This window comes from Pelophylax lessonae, assembly GCF_965119305.1.
Source record: "Pelophylax lessonae genome assembly, chromosome: 3".
NCBI lineage: Eukaryota > Metazoa > Chordata > Amphibia > Anura > Ranidae > Pelophylax > Pelophylax lessonae.
This window is the reverse complement of record NC_138770.1, coordinates 426,898,375-426,915,600: the sequence shown is the minus strand read 5'-3', so window position 1 is coordinate 426,915,600 and position 17,226 is coordinate 426,898,375. Positions and strand designations below refer to the sequence as shown.

The following is a 17,226-nucleotide window of genomic DNA, read 5'->3' as shown; positions in this document are numbered from 1 at the left end:
GAAAGTATGACAGTAGGCCATATGTTTGGAAGAGGGACGTAGAGGGTATAACGGTGGGCAGTATGTGCAGGAGATGAGCACAGAGGGTAGGAGAGGAGGAAATATGTTCAGGAGGCGTGTAGAGGGTATGACAAGAAAGGCACGTGCAGGAAATGTTAAAGAAGTCTTAGTAAACAGTATATACTGGATAATGATGTGAATGGATTGACAGTGGGCAGTATGTGCAGATTAGGTGTACAGAAGGTATGACAGTGGCCAATATGTTTAGAAAACTGGGGGGGAGTGGAGGGCATGACAGTGGGCAGATTGTACAGGAAAGCAGAGCAGAGGGTTTTTGGAGGTACCGTATGTTCTGGAGAGGGGTGGGAAGGGTATTATGGAGCATTATGTGCAGAGGGTATGACAGTGGGCAGTATGTGCATGAAAGAAGTATGTTGAGTATGATGGAGAGTGCCTAAGAAGAGTGGAGGGTATGACAATGAGCAGAACGGGGAGTGCCTAAGAAGAGTGGAGGGTATGACAATGAGCAGAACACTTCACCTTTTGACTGACATGGGTGGCGAAGTGCTTCCCATATTTCCTTTTTGAGGTCCTTGGAGTCCTGAATCTAAAGATGCTCAGGTATGAAAAAAATTACAACCACCTCCCATGGCATGCTTCCTCAATCAAGAAAGGTAGATCATTGTTTAGCAAAATGCTCTAACTTGTGGATTAGACACCTGTAACTTTAACCTGAATCTAAAGGTGCTCAGGTATGAAAAAAATTATAACCACCTCCCATGGTTGACAGCCTCCCACCTTCTGCACCTTACCTACAGGTCAGTAAAGCAATCCATATCATTGGTGGCAGGGAGAGGGAGGGACCAAGCTTTCGACCATGGGAGAAGTTTTTATAATTTAAAAACTTAGGGAACCCTGTAGCTGTTAATCTTACAATCAGACAAATTGTAGTGCACATTAGGGCTCAGTTCACAATATTAGGGGTCATAAGGCTCGCATTTGCTCAGGCACAGCAGCCCATTCATTTCAATGGACTGCTGTGGTCATGTTTCCCGCAGGAAAAGCTGCAATCACATTTTTTTGAAAATGCCGCCACAGGAAGACAGTGTGGTCTTAATGACCATGCGATTTCCCTGCTGTTCCGGCCAATGCGATGCGGGCTGAGATGTGTATGGGTACCATTCAGAATAAATGGCGGCCCCATGTGACTTGTAAGAGCAGCACAATTTGGCTGCAGGTGGTTGCGGATTTGGCAACAGGTGTGATTTCTGCACCCACAACCAGCCCGAAGACTGTGGGCAGGGGTGAACTGAGCCTTAAGACACTTCATAAGATCTATACTAACATTTAGAGCAGTGATGGCTAACCTTGGCACCCCAGATGTTTTGGAACAACATTTCCCATGATGCTCAGCTACACTGCATGAGCATCATGGGAAATATATTTCCAAAACATCTGGGGGTGCCAAGGTTCGCCATCCCTGATTTAGAGCGACTTTAAATATACTTTCAAAATGTTGTTGGTCTTCAACTAAAATATCTTTTTAGAGAATGAGGTTAGTAAATCTAAAATTATAATGCTATTTTTTTTTCTTCTTGGCAGTGGTTCATCAATGACTCTGACAAGAGAAGAAGTTAGTTTATATGAAATTGGGGGGAATATTGGTAAGTTCTATTTAGTATGATTGTGTCTTATTTTTTTATTTTTTTTGTGTTTTGAAAACAAAATTAACATTTACCAAGTTACTGCGGATTTTAAATACTATAGGCAGCCAAAGTCAATCACTACTGTTTAGATTACAACAGATAATAAACTATATATAAATAAACAATTAAGCTAGTAATTTAACTAAAACATAATTCAATAGGCATGTCATCCATTTGAGACTATGGTATTTATTTATATATATATATATATATATATATATATATATATATATATATATATATATATATATATATTAAAAAAGAATAGCGCAACCATGCAAAAGAAATGACTATTAAATATGGAGACAATCAATAAATAAAAATGGGGGTTTAGTCCCACCATATGGCCATATCGTGCTCAAGCCCACCACTGCGTCAAAGTACCCCATTATCAGTGGGTCCTACACTATCCATAAAAAAGGGGTGAATCCAGCCTCTCTTACCCTTGGAGACAACACTCCTTGCTGGGATGGATGTGCTAATGCACTACAAAGGACTCCTCATGTATCTACTTGATGGTGGACTCTGATAGAGTACAGGTGTGTGTGGGGGGTGGGATGCTCTACCTCAGAAGTCTGGTCAGACCGAATACATAATAAACAAGCAAAAAATTGGGGGAGCAAACCCTGAACATGTATATCTAAAGCCGGTGCAGCTATGGACCAAGCAACATGTATATTAAAAAAGAATAGCGCAACCATGCAAAAGAAATGACTATTAAACATGGAAACAATCCATAAATAAAAATGGGGGTTTAGTCCCACCATATGGCCATATCGTGCTCAAGCCCACCACTGCGTCAAAGTACCCCATTATCAGTGGGTCCTACACTATCCATAGAAAAGGGGTGAATCCAGCCTCTCCAACCATTGGAGACAACACTCCTTGCTGGGATGGATGTGCTAATGCACTACAAAGGACTTCTCCTGTATCTACTTGATCCTGTATCCCCATTTTTATTTATGGATTGTCTCCATATTTAATAGTCATTTCTTTTGCATGGTTGCGCTATTCTTTTTTAATATACATGTTGCTTGGTCCATAGCTGCACCGGCTTTAGATATACATGTTCAGGGTTTGCTCCCCCAATTTTTTGCTTGTTTATTATGTATTCGGTCTGACCAGACTTCTGAGGTTGAGCATCCCACCCCCCACACACACCTGTACTCTATCAGAGTCCACCATCAAGTAGATACAGGAGGAGTCCTTTGTAGTGCATTAGCACATCCATCCCAGCAAGGAGTGTTGTCTCCAAGGGTTGGAGAGGCTGGATTCACCCCTTTTCTATGGATAGTGTAGGACCCACTGATAATGGGGTACTTTGACGCAGTGGTGGGCTTGAGCACGATATGGCCATATGGTGGGACTAAACCCCCATTTTTATTCATGGATTGTCTCCATATTTAATAGTCATTTCTTTTGCATGGTTGCGCTATTCTTTTTTAATAAACATGTTGCTTGGTCCATAGCTGCACCGGCTTTAGATATACATGTTCAGGGTTTGCTCCCCCAATTTTTTGCTTGTTTATTATATATATATATATATTATTATTATTATTATTATTATTAGGTAGGTAGTATTATTCTAGGAATACAAAGTGTAATCAGAATATACCAGGAGAAGAAATGGGATAATAAGCAAATCAGATTGCAAAGGTCAACAGAAAACAAGAAGATGAGGATTACAGAAGGTGTGGTGTAACAATTTTGATTGTGATTCACAGACCTTATTTTTCTAATTAACCAGTCATCTAGATGAAATGATCACAAGAAGAATGGCCGTTGTGAATGTTAATGGGAGCAGATCAGTGGTGCTTCCGCTTTACCCAGCCCAGCTGAGTAACTAACATGCCCTATAGACCTGTAGTGTGTTTTCAGATACAAGAAAATACATGGTCAGATACACTATATTGTCAAAAGTATTGAGACACCTGCCTTTATACGCACATGAAATTTGATGGCCTTTTGCAGCTTCAACTCTTCTGGGTAAGCTTGTCACATGGTTTAGAAGTGTGTCTATGGGAATGTTTACTATTCGTCCAGAAGCATTTGTAAGGTCGGGCACTGATGTTGGACTAGAAGGCCTGGCTCGCAGTCTCCACTCTTATTAATTCTAAAGGTCAAGTTCCTCCACCCCAAATTCGATCATCCATGTCTTTATGGAGCAGATATTGCTCTCTCCAGTTTTAATAAATCAGATGGAGCATACTCAGTTTTTTCTTTCTAATGGAGATGGGAAACCTTTTTTTTAAGCATTCTGATGGAATTTACCTGTTTCTTAAGCAATGAAATACCACTGTTTTAAAGGTTTTGTTTCCTGTTCAATCACTTTGTTGTGTTGTTTGTATGTAACGCTAGGTGAACGCTGTCTAGAAGATACTACATATATGAAAGATCTTTCTCAACTTAACCCTCAAGCTGAATGGGTTATAAAGCCGAAGCCCAAAGAATGACCTGAATGGAAAGAAAAACTCATTCAGCTTCAAGAAAGCGTCATAACGACCTGAGAACAAGACTTACCAAGATATATAATATCTGTTTGTTGTAATAAGTTGCCTATTGTAACTTCCATGTTTATTTAAAAAAGACATTTATGGTAATGGAAGTGAATGGCTAACCACTTTTACTGCCAATAATTTCCCAGTCCCCTTAATATTATTGACACTGGGAACTCGTCTTTGAAGACTACATAGCTATTATGTTTTCTACCATATTGAAAATTTGTATTTAAATGTATGCATGGAGAAATATTTGTAAATACTTAAACCTCCTTAATACATATTAACTAAACCATCATTCCATGGTATAGCTGGTGCCATAAGGTGCTAAAACATACCATGTGTTTTTGTTTAATAGTTCCTAGGTGATCCCAAAAAGCCCCTCCACCTGGAGAACATGTTTTGTGCAAATATTGATTTTCGTCTAAGGCTTCATGTATACCATGTCTACATTTGCCATGGGAAAATGTAAAATCGCGGCGCAGTTTTGCCTCGTTTTGTGCTTTCCCGCTCCCAGTAGTCAAAATGTTCTTATCCTGAACGCGATTCTTCCACGTTCAGGAGAGGGAGGTTGAAGCTCTCCTAACCGTGGCAACTCCTAAACTCTGCTAAAAGCCTATGTGTATATTGACACATAGGCTTTTATGGAACCGAGTTTATGAGCTTTGGCAAAAAAATGGCAAAAGCTCCTAAACTCAAGTTTAGGAGTTGCTATTGTACATGAAGCCTTTGGTTTACGTGAGTACCTCCTGTGACTGGGGTATTGAAACTGAGCATTAAATTTAAAAAGCATAATCCTAAACCAATGAAGAATGGATATGAAAACAATGGCTAGATGCAGGGATATGGGCAGCTGAACATAGGGGCAAATGTATCCCCTGCAATTTGCTCTGCCCTTAAGTTTCTCTATTTTTTCGTGAGACTGTCCTTCCCAGTAAAAGGGTGCTCAGGATGGGCAAGGTGATAGGTCCAAGTTCAACTTTTAAAGAAAAATAGAGATTTGTACATAAATTTTGTTTCTTATATCTTTGAACTTAGGTACTTATTTTGTGTAATAGGGTTTTCATTGAAGTTAACCATTGGTAAGGTATTTTTTTGATCATATGCTTAGGTTAAGTTACCCAGACTTGTAGCAGGTTTACTCTCAAGTAACCCTCTCAGCCCCAAACCATACCTGCCAAATGAAGGAGAAACATACCTTTCTGGTGACTGGGTCTTGAAGCTCATCTTCTTTGCTGTAAGTATTCAGTCGGATTTATAATAAAATACATGCTTCCTCCAATACATCTGTGATTCCTTCCGCCATCTCAAGTCCTGCTTCAATGTATAGCTGGGGAGGCAGGTATTACATAAATCTTGCAGCTGCCAGGGAGCAGCAAAGCAGCTGCATCTCAAGATACAGGCTGCCAAAATGGTACAGGTATGGTTTTAGTTACAAGTGATTCTTTGTTGTCAGGGTCACTTTAAGTACAGCCCCACTCCACCCCCACATTGTAGTACACATGCCTTAACCATCTTTAGGACACTTTTTATTCAATATTAATGCTGCCTTTTTTCATATTTTGTGAGGGCAGGTTCACTATAAAATAATCTCTGCATTAATAAGTGTATTCCGTGTAGCCATTTTCAAGCGTCAGTGAATCTATTGATCATGTGAGAGACAGCCAGTGGGCAATGTTCAAATTACTTTTTACTTATGTAAAGCACTAATATGCTTTAGTTTTTATGTTGGAACGTTAAATAAAGTTGGTCTTTATTTCCAACATACTCCTATTATAATTTTACCTCAAGGCAAATAAATGAAGGAATTGTTGTAGATTTTTTTTTTTTTTTTTTTTATAGAAAGTGCATATTTTTGTTTTTATGTATATAAATATATATATATATTTGAAAATATTCATGTGTCATATTTGCCAGGTATCAATGGCTGTACAAAATAATAAAAAGACATAAGCTGTATCCTATTTTGAACTTTTCTTTTCAATATTGAAATGTCACATGACCTGTTTATTAGCAAGCATTTACTTATTATTCTAATTCTAAGTTTGTGTTTCAAAGAGAAAGTTCCTGACATCCTCTATCTACTGCATATGTGTGTGTGTGTGTATATATATATATATATATATATATATATATATATATATATACACAGTGGGTACAGAAAGTATTCAGACCCCCTTCAATTTTTCACTCTTTGTTATATTGCAGCCATTTGCTAAAATCATTTAAGTTCATTCTTCTTCCTCATGAATGTACACATAGCACCCCATACTGACAGAAAAACACAGAATTGTTGACATTGTTGCAGATTTATTAAAAAAGAAAAACTGAAATATCACATGGTCCTAAGTATTCAGACCCTTTTCTCAGTATTTAGTAGAAGCCCCCTTTTGATCTAATACAGCCAGGAGTCTTTTTGGGAAAGATGCAACAAGTCTTTCACACCCGGATTTGGGGATCCTCTGCCATTCCTCCTTGCAGATCCTCTCCAGTTCTGTCAGGTTGGATGGTAAACGTTGGTGGACAGCCATTTTTAGGTCGCTCCATAGATGCTCAATTGGGTTTAAGTCAGGGCTCTGGCTGGGCCATTCAAGAACAGTCACGGAGTTGTTGTGAAGCCACTCCTTCGTTATTTTAGCTGTGTGCTTAGGGTCATTGTCTTGTTGGAATGTAAACCTTCGGCCCAGTCTGAGGTCCAGAGCACTCTGGAGAAGGTTTTTGTCCAGGATATCCCTGTACTTGGCCGGATTCATCTTTCCCTCGATTGCAACCAGTCGTCCTGTCCCTGCAGCTGAAAAATACCCCCACAGCATGATGCTGCCACCACCATGCTTCACTGTTGGGACTGTATTGGACAGGTGATGAGCAGTGCCTGGTTTTCTCCACACATACCGCTTAGAATTAAGGCCAAAAAGTTCTATTTTGGTCTCATCAGACCAGAGAATCTTATTTCTCACCATCTTGGAGTCCTTCAGGTGTTTTTTTAGCAAACTCCATGCGGGCTTTCATGTGTCTTACACTGAGGAGAGGCTTCCGTCGGGCCACTCTGCCATAAAGCCCTGACTGGTGGAGGGCTGCAGTGATGGTTGACTTTCTACAACTTTCTCCCATCTCCTGACTGCATCTCTGGAGCTCAGCCACAGTGATCTTTGGGTTCTTCTTTACCTCTCTCACCAAGGCTCTTCTCCCCCGATAGCTCAGTTTGGCCGGACGGCCAGCTCTAGGAAGGGTTCTGGTCGTCCCAAACGTCTTCCATTTGAGGATTATGGAGGCCACTGTGCTCTTAGGAACCTTAAGTGCAGCAGAAATCTTTTTGTAACCTTGGCCAGATCTGTGCCTTGCCACAATTCTGTCTCTGAGCTCTTCAGGCAGTTCCTTTGACCTCATGATTCTCATTTGCTCTGACATGCATTGTGATCTGAAAGGTCTTATATAGACAGGTGTGTGGCTTTCCTAATCAAGTCCAATCAGTATAATCAAACACAGCTGGACTCAAATGAAGGTGTAGAACCATCTCAAGAATGATCAGAAGAAATGGAAAGCACCTGAGTTAAATATGAGTGTCACAGCAAAGGGTCTGAATACTTAGGACCATGTGATATTTCAGTTTTTCTTTTTTAATAAATCTGCAACAATGTCAACAATTCTGTGTTTTTCTGTCAGTATGGGGTGCTATGTGTACATTCATGAGGAAGAAGAATGAACTTAAATGATTTTAGCAAATGGCTGCAATATAACAAAGAGTGAAAAATTTAAGGGGGTCTGAATACTTTCCGTACCCACTGTCTGTATATATATATATATATATATATATATATATATATATATATATATATATATATATAATATTGGATATAAAAATTCTGCACACCCCTGTTAAAATATCAGGTTTCTGTGATTTTAAAAAAAAGCTAAAAGACAAAGCTAAACCACTTCAAAACTTTTTCTACCTTTATTGTGACCTATAAAATGTACAACTCAGTTGAACAACAAACTGAAATCTTTTAGGTGGAGGGAAGAAAAAAATGAAAATAATATGGTTGTATAAGTGTGCACACCCTTAAACTGTTGAAGCACCTTTTGATTTTATTACAGCGCTCAGTCTTTTTGGGTATAAATCTATCAGCATGGCACATCTTGACTTGGCAATATTTGCCCACTCTTTACAAAAAAACTCCAAATCTGCCAGAATGCGAGGGCATCTCCTGTGCACAGCCCTCTGCAGATCACCCCACAGATTTTCAGTCGGATTCAGGTCTGGGCTCTGGCCGGGCCATTACAAAACTTTAATCTTCTTCTGGTGAAGCCATTCCTTTGTTGATTTGGATGCATGCTTTGGGTCGTTGTCATGCTGAATGAGGAAATTCCTATTCATGTACAGCTTTCTAGCAGAAACCTGAAGGTTTTGTGCCAATATTGACTGGTATTTGGAACTGTTCATAATTCCCTCTACCTTGACTAAGTCCCCTGTTCCAGCCGCAGAAAAACAACCCCAAAGCATGATGCTGCCACCACCATGCTTCACTGTGGGTATTGTGCTCTTTTGGTGATGTGCAGTGTTGTTTTTGGGCCAAACATATCTTTTGAAATTATGGCCAAAAAGTTCAACCTTGATTTCATCAGACCATAACACATTTTCCCACATGCTTTTGGGAGACTTCAGATGTGTTTTTGCAAAATGTAGCTAGGCTTGGTGTTTTTATTCGTAAGAAAAGGCTGTCATGCCATTCTAACCCATAGCCCAGACATATGAACAATATGGGAGATTGTTATCACATGTACCACACAGTCAGCACTTGCCAGATATTCCTGCAGCTCCTTTAATGTTGCTGTAGGCCTCTTGGCAGCCTCCCTGACCAGTTTTCTTCTTATCTTTTCATTAATTTTGGAGGGACGTCCAGTTCTTGTTAATGTCACTATTGTGCCATATTTTCTCCTCTTGATGATGACTGCCTTCACTGTGTTCCATGGTATATCTAATGCCTTGGAAATTATTTTGTACCCATCTCCCGACTGATACCTTTTAACAATGAGATCCCTCTGATGCTTTGGAAGCTCTCTGCAGACCATGGCTTTTGCTATAGGATTAAACTGAGAAAATGTCAGGAAAGACCTACTAGAACAGCTGAACTTTATTTGGGGTTAATCAGATGCACTCTAAATTATGGCAGGTGTGTACTGACTCCTATTTAGTTTAATTGTGATTTCTTAATTCTGAACACAGCTACATCCATATTTATGAGGGTGTGCACATAATACAACCATATTATTTTAGTTTTTTATTTTATTCCCCCCCCCCCCCTAAAAGATTTCAGTTTGTTTTTCAATTGAGTTGTACATTTATAAGTCATATTAAAGGTGGAAACAGTTCTGAAATTATTTACCTTGTCTAATTTTTTAACATCCCAGAAACCTGATATTTTAATACGGGTGTGTAGACTTTTCCACTGTATACATATATATATATATATATATATATATATATATATATATATACACACACACACACATAAAGGGCTTCTTTTTTTTTCTTGGAGAATAGGTGCAAGAACTCCCTCCTTCTAAGTCACCCTTTGTCTCTGCCCACTATCCACCTCTGAGCATCATCCCCTGGTTCCACCCTGTTGCCATCTCCCAGTACCTCCCCTTTTAGAGAATACAGAACCAAGTATAATGTTGTACTACTTAGTAATTTGTATGGAATTTTGTAATGAAAACCAGAAACAGTAAAATACATCCCCTGAAGTGAGCAACAATAGACCCCCAACCCAGCAACAGTAGACCCCAGCAACTATAGATCCCCAATCACCAATAGACCCCACGCCAGCAGCAATGAACCCCTCACAAGTAAATACCACCCAAGCAACAAGAGACCCACATCAGCAACAACAGATCTCCCAGCAGCTAGCCTTAATAGACCCTCCAGCACACCTTGCTTTTGCATACATAATTGCTGGAGGTGCCGGAAATCTGTTTCCCCACGTTCCTGCTGAAAAAGAAGCCATGTGTGTGTGTGTGTGTGTGTGTGTGTGTGTGTGTGTGTGTATGTATATATATATATGTATGTATATATATATATATGTATGTGTGTGTATATATATGTATATATATATACACAGGTCCTTCTCAAAAAATTAGCATATTGTGATAAAGTTCATTATTTTCTGTAATGTACTGATAAACATTAGACTTTCATGTATTTTAGATTCATTACACACAACTGAAGTAGTGCAAGCCTTTTATTGTTTTAATATTGATGATTTTGGCATACAGCTCATGAAAACCCAAAATTCCTATCTAATTATTTTCAAAAAATGTATTATCCAAAACATTTGTATTTGGGCTTTAAAATGTTAATTCATGATCAGTACATGTTTGTTAGTGTAAGGATCCATGGTAGCTTGCAGTGCTTTGCTGAAGTCACAAAATGGAACTTTTGTGCAACTGGGTTCGAACAGTTGTCCTCTTTTTATCATCTCTGTCAAGTCTGACACCATTGTCATGAGTTTTGTTGGATCTGTCAAGATGAGAAATTGGGAAAATTTATCTATCACAATAATATTAATATTTATATTATTATAATTATCATTATTAACAAACTTTTGACAGTCAATAAACAACCATAAATGTCAAGGATAATGAAATAAAAAGCAAACAAAATAGGACGAGGAAGAAAATAAATTTGTATCTATCAATAACATTATTTAGTGTTGGCGGGCGATAGGGGGAAATAGGGCTTAGCTGAAAAAAAAAAGGTTCTGGCTGGAGTTTCATTTTAAGTTTTGTATTGAGTAGGATGGGGTTAAAGCATTTGTTGGGTTTCTGTTACTGTCTAGGTCTCTTTTGAGTTTCTAATCCTTGCCCCATCACAGATTGTCTTGCTATTGCTCTCAGTTTCACCTTTGCAGAAATCCCCTGTCTTAGTGATCCCATTACTGTGACAGAAAGTGGGGGAAATACTCTTCAGTGAAGGAACATACATAAATCAAAGCAATACCGAAGTTCTATTTTTTCACAACTCTATCAAAAAGTTGCACCATTACCTTAAGCCGGCCAGATATGGTAACAATTTTGTTTAAAAATGTTTGTTTTTTAATTGTTTGTTGAATTTTTTTTTAATGTGGAAAATCAATGATTATTTTGGTTTTAATGATGAGAAAAACTGAAAGCAAATTATGGACATTTTTTCTTGTTTCTGATCTGAGCAAACCTAATTCTAACTGTTAACATGGTCCCCAGTCTGGAAAATTGTACTTATTGTACCAGAGCACATGTGCTAGAAAAGGTTTCATCCACAATTAGAACTTTCATGGTCACAAACATTTTTTTTTACAAATATTATGTACGGTAAAGAGATAAGCTAAGGTTTGGAGAGAACTTAGAAGACTATCGCATGACGACAGGCCAATGCCCTAATCAGCCGTGGCCATGGAATTTCACACTCTTCAGCCACACATACCAAAGGGGTAGGGATCACATACCAAAGTGGTGACATCATTGACCTAATATGGCCACATGCCTATATTTGGACAATGTCATGACTGCAGCTGATTGGGACCAGTGCCTGGTGTCATAGTCCCAAGGTCCCATAGTCCCAAGGGTTTGTGCTTCATATGATATAGGAATGTATGAAAGAACAATACAAATAAGGGTTTCTGTATAGTCTATGCAAAACTGAATTTATAAGTAGATTCTAGTGCAGCGGTTACCAACCAGTGGTCCATAACAAAATGTTGGAGTAAATCAACATTGTGGCAGATGTAAATCGCCCAATGTTGTTTCCAGTGTTGTTCTCAATACATGCTGACAGTTAATACTGTCAGTGCGTATTAATACCTGATGCCTCCTCTGTAGTTTTAGCTCCTGTGAACTCAGAGGGAGGTGCCAAAAGTAGTGCAGGGGTGGTGAAGAAGAAGGGGACATCCAATGGCAGTGCTGATCACAGAATGTGGGAGGGAGCACAAAGCTCAAGCACATGGTTGGATAAGGAGGTGAGATCCAATGATGTGTCTGTGTAAGATAGCAGTGTGATGCAGATTGGGGCGGGGGCTTCAGAGGGGGCAGCGAGCCAGAGCATTGTGTATATAAGGCAGCAGTGTGACCAGGGGGAGGGAGGCAAAGAGCCAGAGCATTGTGTGTATAAGGCAGCAGTGTGATGAAGATTGGAGGGGGGGCTTCAGAGGGGGGCAGAGAGACAGAGCATTGTGTATATAAGGCAGCAGTGTGACCAAGGGGAGGGGGGCAAAGAGCCAGAGCATTGTGTGTATAAGGCAGCAGTGTGATGAAGATAGGAGGGGGGGGGGCTTCAGAGGGGGCAGCGAGCCAGAGCATTGTGTATATAAGGCAGCAGTGTGACCAGGGGGAGGGAGGCAAAGAGCCAGAGCATTGTGTGTATAAGGCAGCAGTGTGATGAAGATTGGAGGGGGGGGGGCTTCAGAGGGGGGCAGAGAGACAGAGCATTGTGTATATAAGGCAGCAGTGTGACCAAGGGGAGGGGGGCAAAGAGCCAGAGCATTGTGTGTATAAGGCAGCAGTGTGATGAAGATAGGAGGGGGGGGGGGTTTCAGAGGGGGCAGCGAGCCAGAGCATTGTGTATATAAGGCAGCAGTGTGACCAGGGGGAGGGAGGCAAAGAGCCAGAGCATTGTGTCTATAAGGCAGCAGTGTGATGAAGATTAGAGGGGGGGGGGCTTCAGAGGGGGGCAGAGAGACAGAGCATTGTGTATATAAGGCAGCAGTGTGACCAAGGGGAGGGGGGCAAAGAGCCAGAGCATTGTGTGTATAAGGCAGCAGTGTGATGAAGATTGGAGGGGGGGGGCTTCAGAGGGGGGCAGAGAGACAGAGCATTGTGTATATATGGCTATATATGGCAGCAGTGTGATCAAGGGGAGGGGGGCAAAGAGCCAAAGCATTGTGTGTATAAGGCATGTAATATTTATATTAGTGGTCCCCGTGATTCAAAATTGTGAGTTTAGTGGTCTGTAAGGCCTGCAAGGTTGGCGATCATTGTTCTAGTGTGTATATAGAAGTATACAGTATATAGTTTATTTATCCATGACAACTTCATTGGCTGCAGAACACATCTCGTAAATATAAGTTTACTTCTAAATATGCAATATATTTAAATAAACTTTGCTTTGCATTACTCTTTTGTAACAAAGTTGTTTAAAGGGCCTTTGTATGAAATTAGATGACTCAATGATGGCATAAATGGGAATTACTTAGGAGTGTTGGTGTTTGATTAGTCAGTTTCAGCCTCTTTTAAAGACACAAGTGGTACAAAAAAGATAATGGGACTTTAAACGTGCATATATGGAGCCGTACAACATCATAAATTTGTATAAGATCACATTAGTTTTATGGTTATATGTTTAAAAACATTAATTAGTTTAAAAAAACGTAATATCACAAACCTCGATAAAGCTGTTTTGTTTTATTACAATAACTATACACCACATATAATCAAATGAATGCATCAAGGTTCACAGTTTTCCCTAGTTCCCCCTGCCATCAGCATTTCCACAACTTATTTTTCACTGATTCACATAAGAGGAACATTCCTTTATTTTGTATGTGGGATCAGATAAGGGGGTTTTCTGCCAATTGTCTTCATGGGTAATGCTGTCAGATTCTGTAAAATCAAGTATTGGGAACCACCAACCTCATCAAACTTTATCCCTGGTAGGAAAGCCAGCTAGACTGCACATGGGAAGGAAAGATAGGAATGGGTGTGTACATATATAGCTTAAAGTCATGCACCACTCCAGAAACCACCACGCAGGGCCACAATGGAAAGCAAACAAGGGAGGAAGAGGGATGAGCACGCTCCCCCTTCCTAACCAAAGCAAGGCCATGGACCTGTACTGTGGTTGCTGGAGCTGGCTGACTTCTGTAAAAGTTGAATTTTAACAATACAGTAGGGCCAAACTCATGTTTTACAGGAAAACCTAAGATATGTGTGTGACTTCAGTCATTTGCGTATATGTGTGGATCTACTGACTTTCATATGCAGTTTTTACTGAAGGCGGCATCTGTTTTTGCAAGTGTTTTTTTTTTTTTTTTTTTAACCATTTATGCAGTCTAAATGACAGAGGTTTACTAATATTGTCCTAATTCGGAATACTCTGTCACCTTGTAATGTTTTTTTTTTTTTATTAGCACCTGTCATAAGTAGAATTCACTAGGCACAGAGCATCAAAATTTTAGATTTTTTTTTTTGGGTAGTTCACTGTAAACTTGTAATAAACTATGTATAAATAATTACGGTATGAACTTTTAATATTTGTTTTTTAAAAGAAAATTGTGTTTTGTATGTCATACTGAAATCTAGTAATACAATCGAGTTATTTTATTATTATATTCATCTGCTATAACTGTTACATGTGTAGGCAGGTTGCCTACACAGGGAATGTTTTCTGTTAGCAACTGAGACAGGCTGCCCAGACTTGGAAGGGCTTAAACCTATTTCTGCAGTTTCCTAGTCTTTCTAGGCACTGTCTCTCCCCTGTACTGTAAATAAAAGGGGGGAGGGCTGTACACACAGAAAGCTGCTGCATGGGAAGAAGAGACAGACGAGCCTGAAGATGCAATCTCCAGCTAGGATGAGGACTGCTGCGCCTTGCAGTCTGCTGAAGGCACCAGGATTTTCGGAGGACATCCAAGTCATGGAAAATTGACTATTTTCTTTCATTTATTAATAAGGAGAAGCAGTGTAGTTGCTAAGAGTACCCAAGTACAAGTTCAAGACACCAAGCAATCAGTCCTTACCTGGTACCTGGTAAAGTGACAGGTCCTCTGGTAACAAGGGGGTCTCTATGCTGGCTCCCTCTCTAGTGGTCGGTGCCCAATAGCAACCGGATCCAAAACCTTGTTTTGGAGATCTATTGCCTGGTCACTCAAGTGCGGGAAGGAGTTAAATGAGAGCACACATGAGGTCTGCACTAGGTGCTCAGCAGGACCCCATTCTGTTACTGGGAGTGAGGTAACAGAGGTACGTTGCACTGGTTGAGTGGGTGCAGGCTCAGCAAGTTCCTTCTAATGCAACATACATCAGATACTGTGTGTAGTGACATGAGACAGCACTTTTCAGAAGAACTCTGTATGTTTTACTACTTTGCACAGTGAAGTCTCAGAAGAACTGCGCATGTTTTACTACTATGCACAGTGAAGTCTCAGAAGAACTTTGTTTGTTTTACTACTATGCACAGTGACGTCTCAGAAGAACTCTGCATGTTTTACTACTATGCACAGTGAAGTCTCAGAAGAACTCTGCATGTTTTACTACTATGCACAGTGAAGTCTCAGAAGAACTCTGCATGTTTTACTACTATGCACAGTGAAGTCTCAGAAGAACTCTGCATGTTTTACTACTATGCACAGTGAAGTCGGGTAACTGCCTTAATGATCAATTTTTCACACTACTGCAGTCTCTGCCTGGCCCCAGACATTGATAAATGCGCTTTGCACGAAAAAAAACTCTGCACGCAGGACAAGTGGCCCCACCTGCACATGCAAAGTCACTCACCATGTAAATTGTTTCTTTTCCACTGTGTCATCCAAAAGCCACAGATTCTGATATTTTTAAATATCAGTGCTTTCTGAAAAAAGAAAAATAGAAGTATTTAAACAGAGAAACCATTGGCTGTACTTTTCTTATTTCCACAACTGTGTTATACTAAATATAATATACAACGCTACCTTTTCTTCAAGTCTACAAGAAAATCATCAATCAATGCCTGCCTGCCTGCCTGCCTAGTCTAAACTGCTTTACTCAGGCCATTTGTGACAATACCTTGCACTGCTACGACTTTTAGTTTAAAAACTCCTGTTAAAGCGGAACTTCACTTTCTCAAACAACTTTAGCTATTATTAATCCCTGTGCTGCTATCAGTAATAAAAATACAGGAAAGTATATTCTATTTGCTTGTTTTAAACTTTTACATTTATTCACTTACTTCCTGGTCTCCATGCCAGGGGAATGATTTCATACATCACAGGAGTCTTCAGGAGGGGAGGAGGGGTTTGTCTCAGCTAAGCACATCCTCCTGCTTGCATACCTGAGCTAAGGGCAGATGGATTCCAGGAAGTAGATGCTACATGAATCATCTGCCGTTACTCAAAATGGATTCAGCCAAAAATTCAAGGACATTTTTTTAAAAGTGATTTCTCAATGAAATCAAGCATGGAAACATGGATGGATAGATGAGATTGCTTTGAATGATAAAAAATTAAACAAATAACATTTTTGGTTTGTGATGCTCAGATGCAGTGTAGATCCGCTTTAATTCTTCCATCTGAAGAGTATAAGGAGAGTTGGGCACGCAGCTCCTACTGAAGATGAGTCAAATTACATTTATGAATTTGTGCCCCCCCCCCCCCCCCCCCTTGGTTACTGTTATGGCTTGTGTGTAGAGCTACCAGAAGGTCTGCAACATATATGCAAAATGATGCAACTAGACAGCTAAGAAATGTACCCTTCTATTTGTACTAGAGCTACACGATTCTGGATTAAATGAGAATCAAAATATTTTGGCTTAGAATAAAGATCATGATTCTTGGCGTAACATCATCTTTTACATTATAAAAAAAAAAAATGGGCTAACTTTAATGAATTAAAAAAAAAAACTAAACAGTAAAGTGTATTTCCCCCCCCCAAAAACTGTGTTTGAAAGAGTTCTGCGCAAATACAGTGTAACATAAAATATTGCAACGATCGCCATTTTATTCTCTGGAGTCTCTGTTAAAAAAAATATATATATATAAGGTTTGGGGGTTCGAAGTAATTTTCTAGCAAAAAAATACTGATTTTAACTTGTAAGCAACAAGTGTCAGAAAAAGGCGTAGTCCCGGTTCACACTACCGCGACTTGTCAGGCGACTTGTCAGCCTGACAAGTCGCGGTCCATTCAGTGCTTTGGGAACCGTTCTAATAGGAGCGACTCAAGTCGCTCCGACTTAGAAAATAGTTCCTGTACTACTTTTGACAGAAGTCGGAGCGACTTGCATTGACTTCTATTATGTGAAG

General features: G+C 39.8%; 2 protein-coding genes across 4 annotated transcripts in view; one reads left to right on the top strand and one right to left on the bottom strand.

Moving 5' to 3' along the window:
- Window positions 1–4,594, top strand: part of ARHGAP18 (Rho GTPase activating protein 18) — a 216,496-nt gene extending 211,902 nt beyond the window's left edge. For both annotated transcript variants that reach the window (XM_082249091.1, XM_082249092.1), the window contains exons 14-15: window positions 1,603–1,664; window positions 4,065–4,594. In XM_082249091.1, the coding sequence (XP_082105217.1) occupies window positions 1,603–1,664; window positions 4,065–4,159 (157 nt within the window). In that variant the 3' untranslated portion in view covers window positions 4,160–4,594. The remainder of the gene's footprint in view (window positions 1–1,602; window positions 1,665–4,064) is intronic.
- A 5,911-nt stretch (window positions 4,595–10,505) lies between these two features.
- LOC309551509 (enoyl-[acyl-carrier-protein] reductase, mitochondrial-like) overlaps window positions 10,506–17,226 on the bottom strand; it is a 152,669-nt gene continuing 145,948 nt past the window's right edge. For both annotated transcript variants that reach the window (XM_082252121.1, XM_082252122.1), the window contains 2 exons: window positions 15,728–15,800; window positions 10,506–10,721 (listed from right to left, as the gene is read on the bottom strand). In XM_082252121.1, coding sequence (XP_082108247.1) covers window positions 10,558–10,721; window positions 15,728–15,800 — 237 coding nt within the window. In that variant the 3' untranslated portion in view covers window positions 10,506–10,557. The remainder of the gene's footprint in view (window positions 10,722–15,727; window positions 15,801–17,226) is intronic.